General features: G+C 32.5%; 1 protein-coding gene across 9 annotated transcripts; it reads right to left on the bottom strand.

Moving 5' to 3' along the window:
- Nucleotides 1–1,214: 1,214 nt before the first annotated feature.
- LOC119645225 (choline-phosphate cytidylyltransferase A-like) lies at nucleotides 1,215–13,417 on the bottom strand. 9 transcript variants are annotated; one of them, XM_038045278.1, is made up of 7 exons: nucleotides 13,150–13,417; nucleotides 7,381–7,493; nucleotides 6,600–7,169; nucleotides 2,788–2,973; nucleotides 2,569–2,706; nucleotides 2,346–2,508; nucleotides 1,215–2,068 (listed from the first exon to the last, which is right to left on the bottom strand). In XM_038045278.1, the coding sequence occupies exons 3-7, from the start codon at nucleotides 7,014–7,016 to the stop codon at nucleotides 1,473–1,475; spliced, it is 1,500 nt and encodes a 499-aa protein (XP_037901206.1). In that variant the 5' UTR covers nucleotides 7,017–7,169; nucleotides 7,381–7,493; nucleotides 13,150–13,417; the 3' UTR covers nucleotides 1,215–1,472. The 9 variants fall into 9 exon arrangements, with proteins under 9 accessions (XP_037901206.1, XP_037901205.1, XP_037901204.1 ...); XM_038045277.1 differs by having other exon boundaries at nucleotides 7,344–7,493; XM_038045276.1 differs by having other exon boundaries at nucleotides 7,320–7,493.
- Between the last annotated feature and the right edge of the window lie 3,519 nt (nucleotides 13,418–16,936).

Here is a 16,936-nt window from a genome sequence, read left to right on the forward strand (position 1 = left end):
CATCTACAGGTAAAAACGATAAAGAAATAGGAAATACCACGCTGTATAACGGTCGGATTCGATGTATTCAATGGTATTCAGCATACGCCGATGCTAATCATGGAGCGCTCAAAATTCTTCTTTCAAGTTTGTTGCTTTTGTTGTTTGTTTGAAAAAATTTGCTGCCGAAGCCCAACACGTTAAACACGTTCAGAGGTGATGCTGGTCGATCATATCTCATTTGTCGACATAGCGACAAGAATTGACTGAAAATTCCATTTTTGGGTCATTTGTTGCAAGAGTTGCCCAGGATACACAGTTGCAGCTTGAAAGGGAAGTTCTGCCCCACTCGGCGGTGCATTATGGCTTGGCTGGCACGCGGGGCCGCAAAGTTGAAGGAGTGCAAAAATGGACCAACGATTGGATCGCTGCCAAATCAATATCATTCTTTCGACACAGTTTCGTGCCATGTCCACCGAAAGATGGGAAAAAGTGGGAAATATTTTAAAATGCTGTAGAAAAAGGTGGGAAAGTTTTTTGATTAATTGTAACAATTCTCCACAACGAAAAACCTTAATATAATATTTGAGCCGCATAAGGGTTTCACATGAAAGCGATCCTAATAAGCCCGGTATGCTTTAAAAATGCAGAACATAATAAATGTGTCATAGAACATTCTTCATATTCAATAAATTGGAAATAATTTGGATATAATTTTAAATTGATGTTTTTATTAGATTGGACAATGTTCGAACGAGATTTATTTTTATGTTTATTATTCCAAGTGTTATATATTTAATCGATAATAAAAATTTTAAATTAGATCACATAAAATTTCCATTCGAATCGGAAATCTCTAACAGGGATTATTTTTCGATTTATATATACAAATATCAAAAGACAATGTTAAACTAAATTAAATAAATTAGGTTTTGCATATGTTCCTACTCGGAGAAATTGTTTATGTGCTTCTTGTATGCATATATATATGTATGTATTTATGGATGCATATTATGTCTATATATATGTGTAGGTAAAGGGAAGTAGAATTTTTCTCATTGCCTGTACAGTTTTAGTATGTCTGTATGTTGCAAATAAATGCGAACGTAGACATAAAAATAGGTATCAAATAAATAGGAATTTCTTTAATTAAAACTAATGACTTGGAGAAAGAAAAATAGTATCCTAAGAAAAAAAAAAAAAAAAAAAAAAAAAAAAATAGTAATAAAAACTATTTACTATTTAAATTGAATGAAAATGAAGACATTCACGCTATAAATTATCCTAGTGTTCGCCGCTCAAATTAATGTATTGCGAAGAAGAACTTTGCAACTAATCGATAAACTAAACAAAATACACACAAACATGTCGCAAGAGACATATGCAATATGTAAAGTGTACGTGATAGGTATCCGATTTAAACTAGGCTTTTTGTTTCTTAATTCTTGCGCGTTCAGTGGGGTCGCCTCTTTTTTTTTTTGCTTGAAGTAGTACTAATTACTCTTACGGTCATAATCGTCGGTCTCATCTTCTTCAGGTGAATATTTAGTGCAGGATCGTTCATTACCGCTACGTCCAAGGGAGGTGGGACTATCCTGTATATGTTTTTGATAGGAACGTCTGCCGCGCGGTGATTGCTCCATGTGCATGCTTATTTCGGGTGGCGCGTCACTTGAAGCTCTTGAATCAACATCATCGCCTAGATCCTCGTCGTCTTCGTCATCATAATCAACACTGTCACCATTCACCGAGCCGCTAGGGCTGCCCGGTGGGCTAAGTGCTTGTATCAGTTTACCTTTTGATTCATTCCATAAATGATTAAGACGATCGCGTCCAAACAATAGCAAGAATGCGTCAATAAATTCACGTGATTTCTCCTCCCACTTGGTTATAATATCACCCTTAACTTTTGTCAATTCACGCCGACCACGATCTTTAAGTTCGTCCATTTTATTTTGTAAGCGAAACTTCTTCTCCGATAAGAACGAAACATTAAGCTCTTTGGCAGAATAACCTCTGGCCAGGTTACGCCGCACATATAAATCATAATCTTTAACAATGCGCGCCACAATGTCCGAAGTTGAAACACCTAAAATTTGACATATTTGATTTTCAATTTAAAAGTTAAAATTTAAAAATTTTTAAAAAAGAAAAATTCTAGTTAAAGATGTAACCTAAACAGAATTTTTACAAAATTGTGAACAACTTTTGCACTATTTTTTAGAAAATCTTTTGAAGGATTGGATTTTAAAGAGTTATCGAAAAAAAAAAAAAAAAAAACGTTAATAGATGAAAGGCAAACCTAAGAAATGAAAGGTAAAAAAAAAAAAAATGAAAATGTTTCAAAGCCTCCGAAGTTTACTCACCTTCAGTACGTTCAGTGGCTACAAACATGCCTTTGGCCTTTAACCAGCCATAAATATCATCCACGCCAACACCGGTATAGGGAATGTCATCGTGAGCAACGAAATCTATTTTATTCGCAGTTATAAACTCTTCATTTAAAGTCCATGGAGCATCTGAGATAATCTAAATAACCGAAACTATTATTTATGCATATTAAATGCGAAGTGACAAGAACTTGGTTACCTCATCTACATAACGACAATGTCTGACGCCTTCATAACGCTCAAAATCGCTCATCACAGTGCGTCCTTTCATACGATGCGTAAGTTCATCATTACATATGCCCACAATCAGGTAAACATTGGGAAAAATATTTTTAGCCTAATGTTATATAAAATGTTGTATAAAATTGTAGCGATATTAACAAAAAAAAAAAAAAAAAAATCGAAATTCGCCCCTGACCTGCATTAACTGTCTGGCATGACCTTGATGAAATAAATCGTATATTCCATCTGCATAGACGCGTACTCGCCGAGATGCTTCACCGTTTCGCGCCATCTGATATGTTATCTTTTGTGTATAATCGCAACGCTGACGTTCTTGTACGGCCTCATCGTCGGTGGAAAATGGTGCGGGCTTACATATCGTCTAAAATATTATAATAATAAAAAAAAAAAAGTATAAAATGAAAAATGATTTACTTATTCGCTTTTCAAAAACTCATTCACACACGATAATATCAAGTATTATTATTATTATTATTATTATTATTATTATTATTATTAATTTCGCCAGAGAAATAAATTCTAAGACTAAACTCTTAAAAGCACTAGCATCTAAGGCTATCGGCCTTTATTAAAAACTCTACCGCACTTGAGATTCGAACCCACGACCACTGAGTTGCTAGTCGAGACTCTTGCCTACTCGGCCACCCAGGCGGATAATATCAAGTAATATTTACGTATTCACCGAAATTCTCACCGGTTAGCTCGACTAATTTACATATCATTTAATCATTATAATTTTCTTGCAAATACATATTGTACATTGTTTATACGCTTTAGGAATATATATGCAGATGATGAAGGAAAACTGATGAAAACAGTTGAAAAATAATAATTTTCAGTTATATTTCATGTTTTAAGCAAACAACAACAATTCAGTTCATTGAACAAGTCAGTCATAGGCAAGCGTTCTGTTGTAACATTCTATTTGTGCCTATTGTGTTACACAGATGGATGATATATATAGGGCATTGTATCGCTGCTTGTTTGCTTTCCATTTTTTTCCATTATATTGCTTCTACGTTTATTTCAGTTAAAAGGAATTCATGCTTACGATGTATCGTTAGACTAAATGGGGGAATGGAGAAAGAAAATATATATATATTTCATGAAATTCGCCTTTTTAAGAACGTGTAACGGGCTCCCTCTCTCCCTACTCGTGCGAATATGTAGAAAATTACAAGAAATTCTGAATAAAAGTTGTTCATATTTTATCCAAGCACTGTCTCTATCTTCTATATATGTATCAATTTTTTCATGGGGCTTGATATGCAGGGATTCGATGGTCTCGCTCCGCCGTCTCTAGCATAGAATGCAAGAGCAACATGTTATCTTAATCACCTCGACAGCATTTTGTAGATTGGGAAGACCGCCGCATATGTATATATATATACATGTATATATATTTTTAAATCCAAGCTTTAATCTATATATAATGTTTTCGACTTTAGCATTTGATGATATTGATATTAAAAAGAAATTTAATAATGCGATATTTTTGTCTTGTAATTGCTATGATATATTGACTCGAGACATAAGCAGATAGGTGGAATCTATTTTTCATATTTATCTACTATAAGTCATCGAAACAAACGAGTTTTTTTTTCAACGATGTAGATGAGGGAGGATTCAGTTAGTCTTCTGTCAACTTTTTTATGCGGTGCATATCGCATTCAACTGGGTTTCTTAACCAAAACCGTATATGTCGAATATATACGGTAATGTTTTCGAAAGTTAAACCAGGCAATAGAGTTAAAAAATATGCAGCGTACGTGATGTAGGATTGATAATTGAAATTAATTTTGTCAAATTCCGCTCTAGAGATGCGACCTTAAAGACGAACCGAAGGCGGAAAATCATTCTGACTTTGACAACCTTTTAAAGGCAGTATTGGAGCAAAATCCATACCCATCAATAAGGGATATAGCGAAAAGCTTGAATACCTTGCAAACAACTGAACTAAATTATAAGAATTTTTTTTTCCAATGAAAGCAAAATACATGTTTGGTAAAAAAAAAAAAAAAAAAAAAAACAAGAGTTACTTACGATTCGATCTAATATTATATGGCCGGTATGGCCGGTTTAACGGTGACAATCATAAATAATTCGACTTATGATGACTAATAAACCCATATAACAACTTCAAGACGTAATCCTGTGTGTATTTCAGCTCAGATTAAATATAAAAATTCACTTCTCTCAGTGTAATCCTCTCTTAATTACGATCTTCCCAATGTTTGTTTTTTTGCTTGCATTTGGCACTTGTTGGCGACAAGTTCGAATAATGAAATTATTGAAAAATTCATCGCTGTGTGTACACAATTTACGTCCTTAATTTCATGTCATGTCCCACTTATTTAATGGTATGTACAAAATTTGAATATGTATGTATATTTTCGTATTTTTATTTATTAGATAAAAGTATGGCGAGGCATCTTTGTAATGTTGTCGTCAATTAGAAATCACAATTTACTTATTTATAGTACGTAAAAAACGATTGTAGCGTTAAGTTTGTTTGTGTGTGATCATCTTCCATCTGTTACGCGCAATGCAAATGTATAAAAGCATGATATATATGTGCATTTGAAATTTCCTATTTATCTATACAATTTTTTATATATATACATATATATAAAGAATCATACCATTCTTAGTTATTTTGTTTTCCTCCCGGTCATTACTAGAAAATTTTTATCTTACTCGCACATAGGCATCTCATTCATCATTTATAGTTGTAAGTTATTATAAGAAGTGCACATGATTGTGTACGTTTTGGATATGTTTAAAGAAATTAAATAAATATTATTGTTGTTATATGAGTTTTTGTAAACAAGCTTCACACGATAAATAAGAATAAGACGAGGAGGATGACACAACAAAGTGGCGTGGTTTTCTTCGTGACTAAGCAAAATGTATTGCTGCACGATTGCTCGATTCTTTGCATATATATGTGAAAGTTTTGTTATAAATAAATACCCTTAAGTGCACGACGACGATCGTTTATCAATGTTATAGTTTATAGCTGATAGCAAGTTTCATTTTTTATTTATGGATTAGGAGTGCATCGGGAGAGTGACGCAGAGACAACAGCAAATGTAAACAAGTAAAGATATTTGTGTATATGCCCCTTTTACATTCATTAATCAATAGATATAATAAAATTGCCTTCGAATCGAATCGAATGATACGTTGGCTGAGAGAAATTTCTTAAAGATTTTCGACTTGTTCTTTCGAATTGTTTAACCGCTTGCGGCAAATGATTTGCATTTTTATTTACACTAAATGCTTATGTCATTCAATCAAGGATACATGCGTGCTATAAGTTTAAGCTTCTTTTCTTTTATCGTTTTTCATGAGCCCCATGATCTCAAAAAAGAGAAAAAATAACATTTAATTACTTTTAACATTGCTTGAGCCGATTTCACCGATTGGTTCCCCTTTTGCAGCTAAAGATTAGAGGAGTCTCATAAAGTCAATGTTCACCCTTCCAACTTTTATAATTTCCGAGTAACGAGGAAAAATCCACCAATTTTCGCTACGAAGAACGGAGTTGCGTTCAGTTTATGCTCCACTGCAGCCTTCTGTCCGAACCAATTCCAATATCATGCTACGTGCAAAAGCTTCCAATATTCTTATCATATTTGAAGTCGATATTTTCGTGTATGCGACAAGAAGAGTAACAACAACAAACACCACGCAGTCCCAAAGACGGACAGACGTGGATTAGTCAATTCAGAATTTCACGCAACAAGATCAACAAGAATTTCATATGGTCTCTGAAGCTTGCTTTTGGGTGTTACATATGTTTGAGGAGAGCGCGAACAATACACCAAACTAGCACACAGACGGACAGACATGGCTAAATTAATTCAAAATTTCACTCCGATCAAGAATATATATGCATTTATATAGGATCGTTAAAGTTTCGTTTTCGATGTTACATACATTATGGATAAAAAATAATATATAAAAATGAATATAAGTACTTACGATAAAATCTGAGCTACCACTGCTAACACTGGGCATTTGAGTCGAGGATAACATTTCCAAGGGTGCAAATTTCTTTTTAACAGGACTTGTGTTTTCGACTGGCAAAATTGCTGCGTCTTCTTCTTGTACATCATCGATTTCACTTTGTGATATTGTCCGCGTATAATCTTTTAGTGCGTTAGTTTCGATCGTCGATTTCATATCAATATTGATTAAATCCTCGGATGTATTGTGTTTCATAGCTGCAGTAGTCTTTTGCTTATCTTTGGTATCGATTTCAAGAGTGGTGCCGTTGCGGGGTAATGTTAAATTGTGAGGCCTCTTGCGATTCGTTTGCGAAGCCGTTGTACTTGAGGCAGTTGTATGCGTATGCGTTGCCGTTATTAATTTGTTAGCTACTAAAGGGGAAGATGCCATCGCAATATTTGCAACAGTATGAAGAGATAAGAGGAGTAAAAGTAAAACAAAACAAACTAAAATTTTTCACAAATATCTCTGTGCATCAACGCAGAGTAGTGGTGAAATGAAATATATGCGTTTTCTTTCTCAATTTGATGTGGGGAATTGAAACTGATGCAAACAAAATAGATATTATATATATGTATATATATAAATGCATATATATACGCACATATATAAAAACATATATATATATATATATATATGTATATATATATATGTATAGATGATCGAGTTCAATGCAGTATTATGTTGATTTACAATGTTCGTTCACGCAAGATATACATGTATTGTTGTTGTTGTTGTTGTTGTTGTGTCATACAATTTCAATTGCTGTTGCTGTTGCCGTTACCGTAGCCGTTGTCGTTGAATTTGCTGTTATTTTATTCTAATTAGTTAATGAAAACTATTTTGTTGTATTTGTTGCGCATGAAACTGAAATTAGAAGAAATTCGAACATTTTACTTCAAATTTTTTTTCATTATTTATATCCTATGGAAATATTTATACAAATATAACAACAAAAATTACAATAAATTTGAACAAATGTTAAATGCAATATATACATAATATACATTCCCTAACAATAACGCATCTAATCAGTCAGTCTAGTGAGATATACGTTATGCATACATTTACATACATCTGACGAGACAATAAACCTATCGATGATAGATATTTATTGCGTTTTGTATTTGCTTCCTCAAAAGCATTTTTTAAGATCTTTAATCATTTTTCGGACTATAAGACGCACCGTTTCCCATAGAAAAATTGACTCACACTTTGGATGCGTAACATTAAAACAGTTTTTTTATAAATCATCTTTAAATTTCACGTATGTGGGAGGAAAGTAATATGAACAATACTGACACAAGTGATAGTACCGAGAGTGAAAATGAATTCCATATCGTTGAGTTCGGGTTAAGTTAATAATAAATAAAAATTTTGATCTGAAAGTAACAATAAAATATATCTTTGTAAAAATCGTTTAATAAATTTGAAGTGTGTCTCATTGTCCGGTGCGTCTTATAGTCTGGAAAATTCGATATATAAAGATTTTGCGAAAAAAAAAAATTTTCAAACTAAAAGTTCGAAGAGGTTGTCTTCATTAAGCCAATTACTTTCACTCGCTCAACGCTCAATTGATTTAGTTGAAGGAAATTCCTTGCATAACTTTTCATTTTGCTTAGGCTTTAGGCGAGAAAGCTCTTTAATAAACCAGGATTATTCAGCCCTATTTCGACATTATAACATTGTCATTTGTCATCAGAGGTTGTTTTTGAAACTTTACATTAATTTTGCCATTACAGAGGAATAATCGCACGAAAAAAGAGACACGTTTATGACTGTCTCTTCATGATATTCCCCATAGTATGATCTGCTACACCGCCGTATATCTTGTCCACGTAACTAATAATGATAGTATACGGAATACATTGTACGTATATATGGTCTGCGATTTCGTTGTTTACAAATTGGAACATATATCTATCATATATTGTTAATAAGAAATTGCAAAATACGAACGATATTTGAAACCATTCTTTCTTATACAAACTTCGGTCGTAATAACAATTAAAAATGTTTATAATTATATAGCTATATTGTGATTTCAATTGAGTAAAATAAATAAAATTAGAAAACAAATTTATGACATAATTCAAGCTAATCGGACCCCCTTCGACGACACCCAATGTCATTATAACATGAGATCGCAACTTATTTTATTTTAGTTTCTTATAGCAATTATCTGTCTTTCATATATGCTGTGTGAATATACTCTCCCGATTAACTGTTTTCTCTCAACGTTTTCTTCATTACATTCCATGGAACAAGCTTGCTAAACTTTTAATATATTTTTTATATCCATCACTGCGTAAATTAAATTCATTAAGAATTGGCTAACAATATCTATCGGTAACATATCTACACTCTTGATTAGCGTGAATAACTAAATTGATTTAATCATATCTGCTGTTGACCTCTTCACGTCACGATTATTTCTTCAAATCTTTGTCCAAAGGAATAAAACTTTATTTCAAAACAAATTATTATTATTATTATAATTTTTTTTTTGGGATAAATAAATTAAATTGGTGGCCAAGTCCACAATTAAACATCCCACACAATCCTACAGTTATTCATATAAAAACTTTTCAAAATAGAAATGAATAAGGAAAGTTGTCCGATCCGAACCATTCTTAATAGTTGTTGTCCTTGGGCCAAAACACGTCAGTGTATCAAATTTCATCAAAAAATCTCAAAAATTGCGGCCTAAAGTTTGAATACCGTAAAACAAAACGGATGGCCGGACAGACAAGTTCATATCCCTTCGGAAAATGATTCGGAAACAATCGGTAAAGTAGGTAGGTGGGGTTGGGGGTCTAGTCCTTCTAATTGTTGCATGCATCCGCACAAATTTAATACACCATTGCACTGGTATTGGATATAAAATTTGAGCACTAGCAACGTAAGCTAATTAAAATGAAGAAAAATTTATAATTTTCAAGTTTACTTAAAAAATTTTTCTCCATTAAGCACAAAAAACAACTCAATCGAGCTAAGAGTCCGCTCAAATAGGTCTTAAAATTGCATACAAACATTGCGTGGTATCTAAATTTTGCTTTTGATTCGTACGAGTACTTGTGAAGTATCAAAAAGTAAAAAAAAAAACCTAATTAATATATCAAAATGTAATGAGTGCAACGCAACGCAATGGAACACTCAATTAACAAATTATTTGGTAAGTCACATGCTTTGAATATCAAATCGGCACAAATTCACGGAGTACGCGTTCGCCTCAGCACACTTTGTGGGTTTAGCTTATACGTTTAGTTGTTGATTTTTTTTTTTTTTTTTTCGGCAGGCTTGCTGATTAAAGTTCATATATATATATACATATATACAATAATTGAAAACATTCCCCGATAACCTTTAGTAATTAAAACCATTATTAGAACATCATTGACGTATAAAATATTATTAGAAATATGTACATATATATATATGTGTATATATATATTTGTTAATTTTTGAAATGGGATGATTAACGAAAGATTTCTACCAAAAACTCATCGCAACTTCTTAAATAATTTATTTTTCTATCACTATTTAAAAAAACCGTCTCGCGAACGAGATTCCCTATGAAAATTATAATAATTGAAATCTATCGTTTTACCTCTGGTACTGAATCGACTAAGTTGTATTCGAGATATGCCATGTGCTTTTAAATCGTCTTTATTCTTCTATTATTGAAATTTTATGACTCTCAAACGTGTTGCAAAGTCACGTAAAATCCATAAATGCTGAGATATTCTTTTTAAATTTCATTTATTCTTTTTTTTTTTCTCTTTTCCGTAATAAAATTTTTGAAAAATCTGTATATTTTCAAAAGTTTTTAAGAGCAATTACTTGACACAGTCTTGACATCATGAGCTACTTGTTCTACTAATAGAAGAAGATAAAAGTTAATTTACTTCCTTCAATCGTATGTCAGTTGCAACCTGAAAACTGGACTTGCCTCCAAGTGCAAGCAATAGAATGTGGAAATTTTTATTTTAAATCGGATGACGTATAAATAGTTCGAATATAGATACTATTTTGTTTAAAACAAGATTATTTGGTGACCAATATACCATTTAACGTGATTAGCGATGACAGCTTTCGCAAAAATCGGTCCAGTGCTGATCCAAAGCACTTCGTTACTGCAGAGTGGAATTGACCTATTCGCCATTTTCGCGAAAGTAAGAAGTCTTTGCCTAAGATATCTCAACGGTATTCCGCGGAGTATTGCAAAATGGCCTTGTCTCGGAGATCACGGCATTTGGTGTCGCGTAGGCAGAGTTTCTTGCGCGATCGTTCGGTAAGTGTTGTAATTGGTGGATTTTTTTAAACTTATTTTATTTAAATGACGGTGCACACACGCAAAGCTCTGTTCCCTCCTCATCTCTCTTTCTGGTGTTCGCTAACGACTTCCTGTGCGTAACAGAAGATTCCATTTTGTCGACATTTAGCATTTTCGGCCATTCGGTTTCCTTCAGCAAACAAACGCTGCATGATGAATGGTCGATTAAATTGTGACCTTACAAAAATTTCTGAATGGTTGGTCAGGCAATAGGGCACGCATTGGAAAAGTAACGAAGAACTCCTCTCTTCTGATGGTGTCAATGTAGAAGAATCGGCAACCCTTCATACAAAGCGATTTTCGTTGAACAAAACATGCATTCGGAGCATCGGGGGACGCAATCACGGGCTTAACTTCATTAAAGCGGCGTAAAAAATACTTCAATGCAGCCGATATCCACATCATGTACGCCGCTTATATACGATTAAAATTAGAGTATAACTTGCATGTGTGGGCGGGAGCCTTCAGGTTTTGCTTGGCAGCCCTCGACCGCATATAGTGAAAGGCTCAAAAGCTCTTGGGCCCAAAACTTTCCATACGGGGTAATATAGGCTGTGTTGTGTTTATGTGCAGATCCATTCAGGACAGGATGTTCTATAGTGATAAAAGAGCTGCGTCCACAAACTAAGCCCTTTAACAGGATTATAAGACTTGCTCAGCGTTCTCACCCACTCGTCCCGAAGTTACCAATAGACCGCATAATGCACTACCGAGACTTCATCCATTCTTATTCCGCCTGCCCGCCTTTAAAACAACCCTACAAGCAGTACCTAATATCTTCATTTTTTAATCAAACCTTCGCAAACACTAATCGCTCTCTCCACATGGCTCTTCCTATAACCCTTCCTGATCACCACAGTGCCCGCACACATAGGAAACACCCTCTGAGTGGAAAAAAATTTTATATTTTCTTTCGCTGTTTATCTATTATTGTCAGCCCTTAAGATATTCGATTCTTACATATAGGACATGGTGGAATATGAAGAATAAAACAACATTATGCCAATATGTTTCAAACACTGTGAATAAAAGCAAAATAAGGAGGAGATCTTAAAAAAATCATACTTCAAAGAGATTTTTTATATTCTTTCATCCGAAGGTTCAAGATTGAGTGAATCGTTTGCAGAACTATAATTATTTTGTTCGTTTCAATAACACTTTATACGTTGTCCATTTTTAAGTTTAAATTTAACGCTTTCCACATAAACAAATATTTAGACCATATTAAAATTTTAAAAATAAGATTTTTTATAAGTCTAGTAAGGCTTTTTATGAGTTACTTGCATTCCCATAAAATTTGAAAACTGAAACATAAAATTGCGCTCATATATTCGAAGTCGACAATAATATAGGTTTTTGTTTAGCGATAAACATTACCAAAACGAAATCAAATCAGAAGGAAAGGTTTTCATAATTTATACTTTAAAAGATTATGAATTGCAGGCAACCGGTTGCTTTGGCTTATAAACGCAGAATGGAAATTTCTATGGTGGTGATTAGTTAAAAGTTGTGGAAAAGTGGTGACAATATGCCAAATTTATTTACTTTTCTTTTCCCTTCGACAGATCATATCATTTTTTTAAATTCTAACATTAAGTTTATATACATGTGCATATACTTTTGCTTTTCAAAAACGAATTTATTACCATGGAGAAAAAGGTATATCTTCGTCAAAGAGCTTCCCCTTTTGCTTACAAAATGTTTTCCAAAAAGGACCATTTATAAAAGTATTTTCTCATCTTTTTCCATTTCATACATATTTCCAAGAATTCATTCGAAGGTTAGACATTTATAAGTATATATACACTTTATGCTCAATTAAAGCTTTGAATGTGATTATTCGAAAAATATGTTTACATTAAATAGATATATAACTTCTAATATATATGCGACTATCTGTACATAAAAAAAAAGTTGTCACGTCATCTGTTTGCTGAACGAATTTTTCAGTTTTCATTTGATAATAAAATGTTGACATAACTACACGTTTTTCCTAGCTGTAGCAGAAAGCAATTGGCTCAATAATCGTACCAGAGGTTTATACACACGCCCTATTTAACTCGTTTAATATTTTAAATTTTTAATTTGTTCGCTTTAATGAATTTTAACAAGTTGCTTCTAGTTACACAATCAAGAAGTCGTTGATTTCGCAATCTGACGTGTATAATTTATTTTATCAAGACTCACCTTGCACTTCTTCAGCACAATAATATTATATTCGTATATATGTATATACATATATATGCGTAAAAAGCTTAACTGTTGTTCTCGACTTTCTTTTCTTTTCCTTATGAAGATGTTAGATGAAGAGCCGATGCAATTTATTAGCGTGTTTTTATTTATGACGCAATTCTTATTTCTTTTAAATTAATATACACAAAGTGCCTTTCACTAACTCAATCAATTTCTTACTTATTTTAATGAAAATTAGAACGGAACTGAGAAAATTAAATTGGTCACAGAAATGACATGGGCCAAATACAAAAAAAAAGAGAACTATGCACACATACCAAGCATTTCAAGCCGCAAGTAGTTAACAGATAGAAACGAAATGCTTATCAGCCTTACCATATCGCTTGAGAATTAAAAATAAGAAAACTAAAAACAATTATGAAAAGTAGCAATAAGTATTTAAGCATAAATAGATGTTTTCAAAAATTGGGAAAAAAATTGGTTTACTCACTGTCATAATATCGTTAAATTTCATGTTATTACGAAAAGGCATTACACGCTTGAAAATCACTCATCAAAATAATACGATACAATAATTCAATTTAAAAATTTATTTATTATTTGATCTTCATCTTTCATAAAATAATATATTGCATAAATAAAGATTTCAAATTATATAATTGAGAAAAGACTTAAAATAATTCAATATAAAAATAAAAGTTAACATATAACCTGTAAAATTGAAAGCTGTAGTATTTCTTTTCTCTTGTTATCTCCTGTTTGCCAACCCTGGCATTGTCTGGCAAAACATCGAATCAATGTGCTCAATTTTAATTTCAATGCTGAGCCGATAGCCTGTGTTGCTAGTGCTCAATGTCTTTTTTTAGTCTAAGAATTCATTTCATTAGTCTAAAATTAAAATAATAATAATAATAATAATAATAATAATAATAATAATTTCAATGCTTAATAGGCGCGCACAATTTCTTTCTATTTTATGCCTAAGGGCTGTCAGTACAAGAAAATCATTGCTTTTAAAGATTTGAAAATTAATATAGGAATGTCGATAAGCTACTGACGCATTGAGATGCCATTTGCGTTTTCGGGTTCAAAACTCTCAAGTAGTAAATACAATGGGCAGTCGAATTACATGCTTTACATAAACATGTAAACAAACGCATGTGAATAGAATTAAAAATAAAGAAATCAGCGTAAACGCAAATAAAATATTATAAAAAAAAACAATAAGAAATTTTAATATAAAATTAAATACGCTTGTTTCTTTATTAGTGATGAAGAAGATTGACTTTATGTATTAGATATATTTTTGGGTGTTAATCTATCCATAATTTGGGAACTACCGTTTACCACTTTTTAATAAAACAATTTGATGAATATAAATGGTTTTTATTTTATTTATTTTTCATTTCTTACAAAATAAATTGTATAAGCCTAAATTGCAAATTAAATAACATAAAAAAAAGTTACATAAGTGTAAGATAGACATATATTAAATTAATAACTTCAACACTTAAAAGAAACGATCATCATTTCTTTTTGTTGTATTTGTATGCATACATGTAAAGACATATGATTGGCTAATTCCCATAAAGTTTTGTAAAAAGTCGGCAGAGATGAAGTGCCATCGCGAAACCAGGAATGACGCCTCATTGGGTCAGCCCCCACAGAGGGAATCGCCAATTGTATTAAAAAAATGTTACCTCAAGAAGGGAACCAATGAATATAAGTTCACGATGAACACAATGCTAAAACAAAAGATTATATCAATTATTTAAATTATTTATTTATTTATTGACGTTTCATTAAGCAGTTTTACAATAAATGTTGAAAAGATGTGTGTATGATTATTTTAAACATGTCTGCGAAAATAGTAGCTAGTTTCACAAACTAGGAAAGCAAAATGGAAGTCAAACGATTAAAAAGCCGAATTCTTATCAAAATAGAATAATCTATTGATAAGAGATACAATACAATTTTTATATATATGAATCGACCGAATTGTTGATATTAGTGTAAAAAACGACTAAGAATTAGAAAAGAAAAAATTGTATTCGATTAAAAATTAAGATTAAATGCGCAAGGAAATGAAGGGAAGACTGACCGCTTCGAGCAGAAGTACATTGTCAACGTGTGATTGTAAAATGGAAATGCGTAGAGCGCTACTTACCATTTTCACTCGAAACATAATCTCTGCAATGCTGAACAAATGCTTGCAAATATCATGACCTTTTCTACTGGGAACTTAAGGATTATCAACTTAACTTGTTAGGAATGGTAGCGTTAAAAATGGTACGACAGCTTATAATATTAATAAAAAAAAACACTCTATATACTTCGATGTATAATCGAAAAACAGTTAAAGCTTGTCATTTTCAGTTTCATAAATACACAATTGTTTAATTCTTACTCTCGTGGATTCATTTTGTTGAGTACTTTTTTCTTCATTTCGCGTTGGCACCAATTATGCGCAATATTACTGTTTCATTTTGATGGGACTGATGTTCTACAAATTCATTTGCGCGTATGTTGTCGGGTATTGCAATTGGTGTATTATTACCCAAACGAACGAACAATAACTGCACTTAGCGAAGTGGTGTAGAGTATGTAATTGTCGACATCGCGATAATGTTCCTACTTGTTTAATAAAACAGAAAGTGTAGAAATCATGTACTTGTCCTCAATTTTGCCCACCTTACTATTTACGAATTATTGCTAATTGTGGGCGTGTCATACGATCGATCACAATCCTCCTTGCATAAATTCTTTACATAACACTAGGAAATACTTACCAATATTTGAATCAGTCTTCACTATTATGACTTGCAATTTTTAACTATTATTAACAGATATTTTCGCAAATATTTCCCGGAACTGCTTCAAAAAGATCTTGTTAATGGTTATATCAAATTTCGAAGCAGGTATTATAAATTAGTGTTCCTTTTTGCTTACGACAGATTAAAACATATCATAAATGAATATTACTTTTTAGAAGAAATATTTATTTAATTATGAGAAGTTTAAATGTTGGAACAAAATTGGCCGACTGTTCGACCCTCATAAAGAATAAAATAATAATATTAATTAGATATTTTCTTTTTTATAATAACTGAGCCGCCCTTGATTTCCTGTATGGAATGTTGAAAGTCTTGCGAGTAACATCAACATTTGCTATGAATAGTAGGTAAGTACGCTGCACGCCCATTCTGAAAGTCTATTACAAACGCGCTTTACTGAAGTACCACTAATAGATCACAAAGTGAGAAAACCTAATCGAGCCAAAGGCTTGCGATGATGAAGTATATGCGTTTAATGCTTTTCGATATTTACCTAAGGAGTAGTATATACAAGTAATTACCCGAGGTTTTAATCCTGCTATTTAGTGTACCTAGCACAGAATACAAATTCAATCGTACGATTCATAAACAAATAAAATTTTGAAAACGCCAAATAAACAAAATTTAGTGTTATGTTCTAAAGTACTCAAACCTATGTATGCATGCAATGAATCGTACAATCGAAATGCAATGGTGCGCTCTACTGTGTCTTCAACGCAGTCTAAGCAATAGAAATTAATAGGCGCTTGCACGTATTTCATCGATCATCAATCAAAGTAATGCGAAGTATCAATGTACACAATGGTTAAATTCGATGATGTTGACCTTTCTCTATTCACAAATCCACTTGACTTCAGCCATCATCTCTCACTTTCCCTAATCTAATTTATCATCGTTCCCGTAGCCTGGTAAACCTATTGTACTCACAAACCCACTTGGCTGCGGCC

Source organism: Glossina fuscipes, unplaced genomic scaffold (genome assembly GCF_014805625.2).
Source record: "Glossina fuscipes isolate IAEA_lab_2018 unplaced genomic scaffold, Yale_Gfus_2 1, whole genome shotgun sequence".
NCBI classification, from domain to species: domain Eukaryota; kingdom Metazoa; phylum Arthropoda; class Insecta; order Diptera; family Glossinidae; genus Glossina; species Glossina fuscipes.